This window comes from Phaseolus vulgaris, chromosome 10 (genome assembly GCF_000499845.2).
Source record: "Phaseolus vulgaris cultivar G19833 chromosome 10, P. vulgaris v2.0, whole genome shotgun sequence".
NCBI lineage: Eukaryota > Viridiplantae > Streptophyta > Magnoliopsida > Fabales > Fabaceae > Phaseolus > Phaseolus vulgaris.
This window is the reverse complement of record NC_023750.2, coordinates 24,960,904-24,970,882: the sequence shown is the minus strand read 5'-3', so window position 1 is coordinate 24,970,882 and position 9,979 is coordinate 24,960,904. Positions and strand designations below refer to the sequence as shown.

Here is a 9,979-nt window from a genome sequence, read left to right as displayed (position 1 = left end):
GTTTTGGTTAATTTGTTTAAGAAAACTAAATTTAATTGTCCAATTTCAACCCTATTTAAAAAAAGAAATCCACTGTAGGTTGATCGAATTATAAAACTTTATTTTTCTCCCTTGTTTATTATTTTGTTAAAGTAATAAAGAATAAGAAAAAATGTGAATACATTTTTAAAATACTAATAATCACTCACCATTTCGAAATATCAATTTTAGTTTTTTTGTGAGAATTTGAAAAAGTAGATAAAGTAGATTAATAAATTAACTATTAAAACAATTTAATTAAAATATTTTTATTTTCTTTCTAATTTTCCATTATAGTATACTTGATTAGCCAATACTCCAATCTAAATATTAACCAATGTCATATTAGATCAAAATTATCATGTTGATTATTCACACGGCAAAATTGCAAAATAAATTAGTATTGCTTAAAAACTCAAAATATTATTATTTTTAATTCTAAAAAATGACCCATTTTAACACAGAAGGAGTATATATTTAATTTATTTGAAACAAAAATGAATTATAATCTTCTGTATAGAAATTTTTATATATTTTTACTTGGTATATCCATTATTAAAAAAGTTCGGTCTTAAGTTTAAAAACAAAACAGTTTTGAAACAATCTTATTATTTAATTATGTACTCTGTTCAGTAAAATCTCTATTAATAATAATAAAAAGTCTCTCAATTTTAAATAAAAATTTTGTAGTTAATAATTTTTTCTTCTATTAATTTTATTAATTGTCATAATATAAATTTTATTATGTCTAAATTAAAACTATCTCATTAAATGAAAAATTATAATCTTACTACATTTGTAAAAATTAGTAAAAATTATGATGACTACCTTTTATCAACAACGAATTAAGTTAAATAAAATAAATAAATAATGAAACTCGCAAGTAATTAGCCCTGCATTTATTTTAATATTATACCCAGCACAAAAAGTTTCACTTGAACAAAATATGATGACCAAAACACCATTAACTAATACTTTGCGAAACATTCGATCAACCGCCATGAAGAAGAGCAGTTGGTAAGTCTCAGGATAAACATGCTTACTGGAATAAAATTACCGAGTACTGAGTTATTTCAACATCAAACTTTCATTATTCAATTTATAAGCTTCACATAAAAACCATAGGAAGTGTATAAACTTCACACTGGGATAAAGAACACGAAACAAAAAACTAGCTCTCATAAACGGAGACTTCTTTTATTCTCTTTACTAACATGTAGTATAAGCATGGTTTCTCCCCTTCAATTGATGCTGCAAAACAAATATCAAACCACCATTAATACTTTTTTTGTATCATTTATGTAATTGGCCAACAAAACTAGGGATAAACCTTAAGCTATGTAGGTTCTTGATTCTTTTAAAAATCAAAGCAAAATCAAAGCGTAAGTTATTGCTCAATCACATCAGTTAAATGACCAAGCAACTAAGAAAGGCTTATAAAAAGTGATTACAAGAGTCAACTAAGATAGCTTTAAGCCCTGAAAAATATTATATTATCATATTCGTGACAAATTAAATGCAAAAGACATGCTTATAAATAAGAATTTGATTCCTTTCTATCAAGTTGTTGTTCAAGAAAGAGAGACGCATAATGGGAAAATATCTTGAATTTAAATAACAATTAAAGTTGAATCTTCTCTTACAGTTAAGTCTAAAAAAGGAAGGGATGACACTTAATTTTTGTCGGTCCTATCTGGGAATTTATCAGAAACGGGCTTCGGTGCATTTAATGTTGTCACCGAATCTAAGTATTCTTACATTAACAAGATAATAACCATTTGATGAAACAAAACATAAGTAAATATCAACATTCACCCAACTTAAGTAGTGTGGAAATAAATACGAAAGAAGGATCCTTATTTGTCTTTCACTCTTACAGTAATTTATATGTTAATTATCCCTGCTTCTTATTTTATGTCATGGAAACGAGAAGCATGTTAAAAGATCTCATTCTGACACAGTAAATCTCATAAACTTGGTTAGAATAGATTTCAGACAAGAAATTTAAGTCTAATTTATTCATATTGCTTAAAGTGAGAATTAGGCTTAAGGTGAGGAGGATTTTGAGTTATCTCCACATGATAGAAAGAGATATACCTGGCACAGTTGGTGGAGGTGCTGATCTTGTAGGGTATGTTTACCCCACACTTTCCGGGGAGAGCCTGAGCATTATTGGGATTGAGCCCACGAACAGCCCCAGCAGCAGTCTTCAAGCAGTTACAGATGCCACGGCGATCAGCAGTGCTCCTGGCACTGTTCATGATATTCCTCACCCCGTTGCAGCATCCTGCGGGAACAAACCCACCGTTCTGAAGGAATGTTACGCACGGTACTAGGTTACTCTGAACTTGCCCACAGGTCATCCCCTGGGCAGTGTGTGCACCCACCACCACCATGCACAACACAACCACGCATGCAAACTTCACACTGGCCATTCTCAAAGGGAATTGGAAATGATTCTGCAGGTGAAATGATTGCTGATTAGTAATTAGTGATTTCTAGGGTTTGGGGTTGTAGAGTTTATATAGGGTTTTTTCGAAACCTTGAGTAGGTGGTAGTTGTGAACAATTTAATGCTTGAGCATCTCGAGGGAATTGGGATATGGGCATTACTCTGCGAACTGTTTCTGCACTATTCTCCAGTGAGTGACACTTCAATATGCCATGGAAGCCACCGATTGCAATTTTCTACCTAGTCAAATGTTAGCTTTAATTCAATGAATTGAATTGAATTTATCTTTTATATCTATATATATAGATATGTGCTCCTCTTGCTTTATTTTTAGTAGCTTTTGTCCATTCAAACACGTCTAATAGAAAATTCAAATGAATTTAAATTCAATCCTATCCAAAATGATTCCATCTCCTATAAATTGATTAACAAGTTACGTAATGAGATGCTATTCAATTCAATCAAAGTTATTATAAAATACATTTTTTTAGTAATTTAATTATTTATTAAATTTAACTTATTTTAGTTTTTATATTTAGTTTCAAAAGTTAAGAAAAAGACGTTTAGTGATTACAATTTTTTCTAAAGTATTTATTTTTGAAATATATGACTTAAAATCTACCGAAATGAAGAGTGAGTTAAGATAGATCATATTTTAAAAAATGCAAAAATTCAACCAGAATTTTTTTATTGTATTGAAAGATAAGTATACTCGAACCTTTCTCAACTTTATCCAAATACACCCTAGTTTTATTTTTTATTTCTCTTCTAAAAATAACATTTTATTCAAATCGAAAACGAATGAATATTTTAATCTTTTCTATTTATGTGTATGCATGTGAGAGCGAAAAATTATCATAGCGTCACTATCATGGTTAACTTTATTAACAGTAGAAATACTAGTTATAACATGAGTTTTCTTTGTAAAGTATGAGTAACTTGCACTTCAATTTATGAGATGTATCACCATAACACTATAAATACAATTGTTATGGTGTAAGTTATTGATATCAAATGATGCAATCTTAATTTACATTGTAATGGGTCTTTTGTTTTGTATTTTGGGATGTGGAATTTGGTGGGATTGAGTGGTTAAAATGGGTAAAAGAAACTGTGAAGTATTGATGTATGGAGAATGATAATGAAGCTTAAGAGAGATTAGGTCAACTCTTAAAAAAGATTCAAGCAAAACACTAATAGAAGTGCTAACTTGAGAGTGAGACTTTGAAGACAAAAGAGCTAGCAACTTGGGCAGCATTGTTTTATCAATTCAAATATCATTTTCAAGGGGCTAACACATGTATTTATAGTGTTATGGGCAACCAAGGTGCAAGCTTTAACCCTAAAAAAAACTCTTGAGATGGTCCATAGTGGTTGCATTGGGTCCAAGGGGGCCCAATTGTAATTCTAGTTAGACTCCTTCCTTTTTCTATTTACACCCTACTATAATTGAGAAAATTGGCCTAAAACATGGTCTAAGATATTGACCGAAATACAAACCCAAAATAAAGTCTGTACTACTTTGTACAAATTTATAATACTAGGAAATTCGAAAGAAAAAGTTAAAAATTAATTCTCCATAAAAATAGAGTTTTTTGAACTCCTTTCTTCTTCTTCTTCCATTCTTCTAACCATGGTCTTAGTTAAAGACCCAATATGTGTCCTTCCGGATGATCTCCATCAGACCCTCCCTCTTGAAAATGATTTTTCCTTAGATCCAATTCTTCAATATTGTTAGCACTTATTGGAATGTCCTTAGATCGGAATTCCTCCTGGATCAAATGTATATCAAACAAATATGAGATAATTTTATTTATTAAAAAAAATAAAACAAAAGAAAAGAAAAGAGAAACAAGGTCCTTTATTTTTATAAAATTTTTGAAAGAAAAACATAGGACCTTTTTCAAAAATATTTTTGTTCACTTTGTGTTGTTTATTGCTCAAGCTAAGCAACAAAATCACAAAGTGTTGTTTTTGAGATTTTTTTGTGAAGAATAGTGAGCATTATATAATTGAAAATAAAAGTTCAAAGTATTGCAATCCCCGTTTAAGGATTCTTTCTCAACTATGCTTGCAAGGGGTGTCATAAGAGACTCTTATTCATTGTGGGTTTCCTCTTTGTCTTTTTTCAATCAAATCTTCATTTTTCTTTTTTGTGGAGGAACAATCTTGTTCAGTTTCAGACACATATATTTCTTTAAGAACTTCCTCACAAGGTTTGTTTATAGAAGGAAAAATATTATCAATATCTGGTTCATCTCCAGAAAAATCTTTTTCTATTCTTTCCTTTTCTATCATCACTTTTTCTCTCTTTTCTTTTTCTTCTCTATCTTTCCTTTCGTTCTCCTCTCTTTCTCTTTTTTTTTTCTTTCTCTTCTTTCTTTCTGACAAGAGCTTATAATTTTTCTTTAAACTCTTTTTCTTTTTCTAGCATATTTTTTTCTCTGTCTACAAATTTTCTTCCTATTCTAACAAGCTCTTTCATTACTTCTCTAAGATTTTTTTTTCTATCATATGAAGGCGAAACAACTTTTCTTCTCATACACGCATTTAAATCACTCCAATACTCTACTTTTGATGTTGTACCAATAATATCATAAAGTTGCCTTTGTTGCCACCAAGACCTAGCATATTCTTGAAAACATTGTTGAAGATGGGAAGCTTTGATGTGTCAAATCCTCATGAAGCCTGAAGTTGTGTGATGTTTTAGGTTTAGGTTTTGGTATGGGGTTTAGAATCTTTGTAGGATCAGTATTGATTCTCAAACAAAGCTTATTTCAATCTGTTTTAAAGATTAAAGTGTTTTTCCATGCAAAGGGAAAAACAACCGATTAAAGTTTCGAGATAATCGGTTGTTTGTCACTTAGCTGGCAAAGGGGTTTTGAAATTGTTTTTTGAATCAGTTGTATAACTGACAAAACCATTCAACCGTTTAAATCGTGGTTTTAACTGATTAAATGTATGTTTTCATAACAATTTTTTTAAAAAACCTTGTTCCGTCCGGTTGACCTGGGACATCTTCGTGCGCGACCTCCACCGTCAGCTAGGGACTCCTTCCCACTGGTTACCTGCGGATTCCTGCAGAAAAGGACAAAAGGGCGCCCTAGCGGCCGTTTGCACTCCGACGCTCAAGTCAGCCAGCAAGAAACACAAAAAAACTGTGCACCCCCGAATCGGAGCACCGCATATGGTACTCTGGAGGTGGCGAAAAGAAAAACTATGTCTAGTGTATATTTTCTCCTTCTGGCAAAGATCTTTCCCCAGTCCCTTGTCCGTAACCTCAAGGCTCGAGCAAGCAACTAGAGAGTTTTTGGAAAATTTGCCAAAAGTCCGAACCCCGTTCCCCACATTCCTGGTGCTATTTAAACTACCCTCGCATTTAAAGCGCCTTAAAGCGCCTTTAATCATAAAACGTATCGCCCTTAATTAGCGCATTTAATTTAGAAAACGTAGCGCATTTAAGACGTTAAAAACGCTTGGGAGCCGTTATAGTACCTTAAACGCTTGAAACGGAAACTGTATTAAATGACTTTAATTACCTGGTACCTGGCTAAATGGTGTTTCTATTCTGACCTGACTGCTGTACACGTGGAGGGCCTCACAGCGCCATGACCCCATCTGGGGGCGTTTCTTCGTGTGAGTCCTCCTGCTAGGGAGTGCTACTGCGCAAGGGGTGACTTTTTGGGTGCCAACTCATGCCCCCGATCATCTGGTCACTCACTTTGAGAGCGTATCTGCCTTCCTCTCGTACCCTGCACCCGGCTACCCTGGGCGTGACCATCCTCTTGGGTCGTATCTGTCCCAAAGGCGTCTCTGGGGCGGCAGGGGTACCTCACGAGTCAGGCTGCCCTACACTGGTGTTATCACTATGGCCTTGAAGGCACCTTTCTCTCCTCTTTATCACTACCCCGGATTATCGGGACCTAAGGCCTTCACGCGGCGTCGCTCCCTCCATGGTCTTTCCTACCCATGGGTATCGGGGAACCACACCGTGATTTCCTTGCCTTAGTGATGTTTGATCTTGGCGACGCCCTGGTTGGGCGACGCATTTACCTAGGCGACGCCTTGCCTTGGCGACGCTTCCTCTTGGCGACGCTGGCACTTGGCGTCTCTTCACCTAGGCGACACCTTATGTTGACTTTGGGTCCAGATGTTGACTTTGACCTTGACTTTGTCAACGCCCGGATACGGGACGGTACACAAGCCCCCCAGTCTTAAGTCGAAGACTTGTCTTCAGCGCAAAGACTAAGGCCTCGCCCCCGCCGTCCACGTGTCATCCTGATGACGTGTCATTCCCTGCTGACTCAACAATTCTCGAATTATTGACGTGACACTCTCTGAACCACAGGGGCGCTCTTAATGGCTGATTGGACATCCTCTGAGGCGGGGAAAGTAACACCTTTTGGGGCTACGCTTGATCGTGTGCCACGTGGCTCATCACACGGCCAGCCTCAAAAGTCCCTTGCGCTCCCCTTGAGCGCTCAATCCTTTGACACGCGGCACGATCTCACGGCTCCCAATTAGCGCCTCTTGGGTTGCGAATGTAACGTTCAAGTTACCCCAAACCCCGCGCTCACACCACTATTTCATCCATTCTCTCTGCATCCCTGCACTGTTCATCGCCTTCAAGCCTTTTCTCTGCAACTTCTGCTCTTTCCTTCGTGTTCTCCTTCCTCCCTCACTTTGACATCAAAGGTATGATTTTTGCATCTCCACGAATCTTCTTCTTCGTCGCATTGCATCACTGTGTATTGAACTGCTTGGGACTGTTTACATTTATGCATTACTGTGTTCTTCCGCTCTTCCGTTCTTCTCCGTTCTCTTCTCCTCCTTTCTGGGTTTCCTCGCGTGGGTGGCATTTTCTGGGGGTTTACCCCCTTTTCTGTCTTGGCATCACTTGTTAAAACCCTTTTCCTTTCTTCTTTCTCCAGCTATTTATTCACATCATGACGCGCCCGAACTCAAAGTCTGGTTCTCCCCCCAAGACCCCCAAGTCCAACTATAAAGCCTTCTATTCATGGGCCCCCGACGAGCTCTTGAACGAATGTACCACCCTGACAACCGTTCAGGACCTGGAGAATCATCGTGGGGATCCTCACTTGTACAATTTTAATGCTTTCTGCCGCACCCATGATGCGCACATCTCTGTTCGTCCCGGCAGACCTGGGGAACCTGTCTGCGTGGATGACAGACCCAGAAAGGGGGATCCTTTCTTCTTCATGTACAAGACGGTATTTAAACGCGTCGGGGTGTGCCTCCCATTCACGCCCTTCGAGAGGGAACTTCTCACCGAGATTAACACAGCCCCCGCCCAGCTCCACCCCAACAGTTGGGCATTTGTAAGGGGTTTTCAAATTCTCTGCGGGTACCTGGGCATCCTTCCCTTTGTTGATGTCTTCTTGCATTTCTTCGAGGTGAAGAAACAGGGGAAAAGCTTTTGGGTAAGCTTCTTCGGGATCGCGGGTAGGATCCTCCTCTCCCTCTTCCAGAACTCCTACAAAAACTGGAAAGGGAAATTCTTCAAGGCGTGCTGCGCCAAGCACGACCCCACAGCCTTAGACAGCTTTCCCCTGTACTGGACGGAGCACCCCAAGCTGCTCAGGGCCAAGGCCCTGAATGAGCTATCCCCTGCTGATAGGGAGGTATGCAAGGCCTTGGCTGGCCTGGGATTGTCTTCGATACGTTGAAGCTTATCGCGAGCGAATACAACGCCCACTCCCTGACCACCTACTTTGGTAGGGAGACTCCTCTCTTACTGTCTTTTGTTATCTGTACTTTGCTACTTAATGTTTGTTCCCCTGGCCTCTTCCACCTGTTTTCCATTGTGCCGTGTGACTTATGTCTTATTCATCTGCGCGTTTTGTGGGTTTGTATAACTGTTTTGGCTTTGACTTCTGCTGTTTGGTTTATCTGAATGTAGGATCGGTGATGGACGCCTCCAAAAGGATGATGCTGGCGAAAGCGATGAAGGTCGCTCGTGCTGCCAAAGCTGGCGCCTCCTCCGCCCCTGTTGCTGACCCAAACCCCTCATCGACCCTGCCTCCGCCACCACCGACCACTACCGAAGCCCCACTAGGCTCATCTTCACCATCTCCACATAGCCCCGAGGCGCTTCAGACTCCCGGCTCTCCTCCGCCCATCGCCGCCGTTCCTCTGGTCGTGGCCTCATCACCGGTTCCAAGCCCCCTTGACAAAGGAAAACGAGTCTTGGAGATTATATCCGATGATGAGGACTCTGTTGGCGTGGCACCCTTCAAGAGGAGGAAAGCTGCGAGGGTCCCCCTCCTACCAGCGGCGTCGCCCCAGGGAGAGGATTCCTTCAGGGACAACCCCCCAAGTGCCACTTCTCTTCCCCCCACCATGGTCCAAGAAGAAATAGGCGAAGGCGCCGAATCTGCTCCACCCCCGCCACCGGCAGAGGTCTCTGCTTCTCCCGCCTCCGTTGCCGCCGCCCCCGACCTTATTGCCATCCCTCCTCCAATTATGCATCTGATGAGGGGCTTCAGCGGTGGATCAATGCCAGAAGGCTCCGACAGGAAGGAGGGAATGCCCTTCTACTTGGGAGCCTTCTTGGCGGTGGCCCTTGAATGGTGCGCCCAAGCCAGAAACGCTGTTCTGCAAACTCACACCCTCCAGGCCTTGGAAACAAGGGTAGCTGCCCTGGAGGAGGAAAAGGAAACTTTGGGGCGCCAAAACGAAGCTTACCAAACCACCCTGAAGCAGGCGCAAGAGGCCAAGGAAAAGGCTGAAAAACAACTGGCAGAGGCGGTGGAGCTGCAGGTTGACTCCTTCACTCGGGAAGTCATTCTTCAAGTCCAAGTAACAGGCCTCCAGGGCGTGGTCGAAGCTTACGATGAAGTTCAAAAGGTCTTGAAGAGCCGATGCTGCGAGCAGGCCGACAAACTGAAGCGGATGGAGGAGGAGATGGCTACCCAGGCCAAAGCTATGGGCCTTCTCCAGGTTGACTACGATAAACTACAGGTCGAGGTCAGCCGGCTCCGCGTGGAGAAGGAAGCTTTGGAGAAACAGGTGGCTTCGGGGGACGCCATCATCGAGGGGTTAGAGAAGGATAAGAAGACCCTCATCAACGACATGGCGGGTACCTTCGAGGAGGGGTTCAAAGAGGCTCTAGCACAGGCCGTCTGTGAGAATCCGGGAATCGACGTTTCCAACTATGATTCCACACATCATATTGTTGACGGAAAGGTCGTGCCCTTGGAGATGGATGATTGAACTGCTGCCCTCAACCACCACCTTTCTCCTTCACACTTTACACTTGTTTTTGACCCTCTTTGATAAGCTTGTAATTCATTGAACTGTTCGTACTTTCGTCACAACTTGTGGGTTTTGCATGACAATTTTGTACCTTGTGGTTATCGAATTCCGCCTGTATAATTTCACCCTCGTCTTTCTTTGCCTTCACGTGCTTCGATTGTTTTGCCTGTACTTTACCCGTTTCTTTCGCTGCGCTGGGCGTCCCTGTATGTCCGGCGCCTGTACTTCGTGAAGG

General features: G+C 40.4%; 2 protein-coding genes across 2 annotated transcripts; one reads left to right on the top strand and one right to left on the bottom strand.

Moving 5' to 3' along the window:
- Window positions 1-2,033: 2,033 nt before the first annotated feature.
- Window positions 2,034-2,453, bottom strand: LOC137817418 (non-specific lipid-transfer protein 1-like). The gene has a single exon (XM_068620714.1). It carries the CDS (start codon window positions 2,451-2,453, stop codon window positions 2,034-2,036), a length of 420 nt encoding a protein of 139 aa, XP_068476815.1.
- A 5,980-nt stretch (window positions 2,454-8,433) lies between these two features.
- Window positions 8,434-9,702, top strand: LOC137817415 (formin-like protein 18). Its single transcript, XM_068620709.1, has one exon. The coding sequence runs from the start codon at window positions 8,434-8,436 to the stop codon at window positions 9,700-9,702; it is 1,269 nt and encodes a 422-aa protein (XP_068476810.1).
- Window positions 9,703-9,979: the final 277 nt, after the last annotated feature.

Bases quoted from the DNA above. Each gene is read 5' to 3' on its own strand.
- LOC137817418 (XM_068620714.1), bottom strand. From the start codon at position 2,453: ATGGCCAGTGTGAAGTTTGCATGCGTGGTTGTGTTGTGCATGGTGGTG.
- LOC137817415 (XM_068620709.1), top strand. From the start codon at position 8,434: ATGAAGGTCGCTCGTGCTGCCAAAGCTGGCGCCTCCTCCGCCCCTGTT.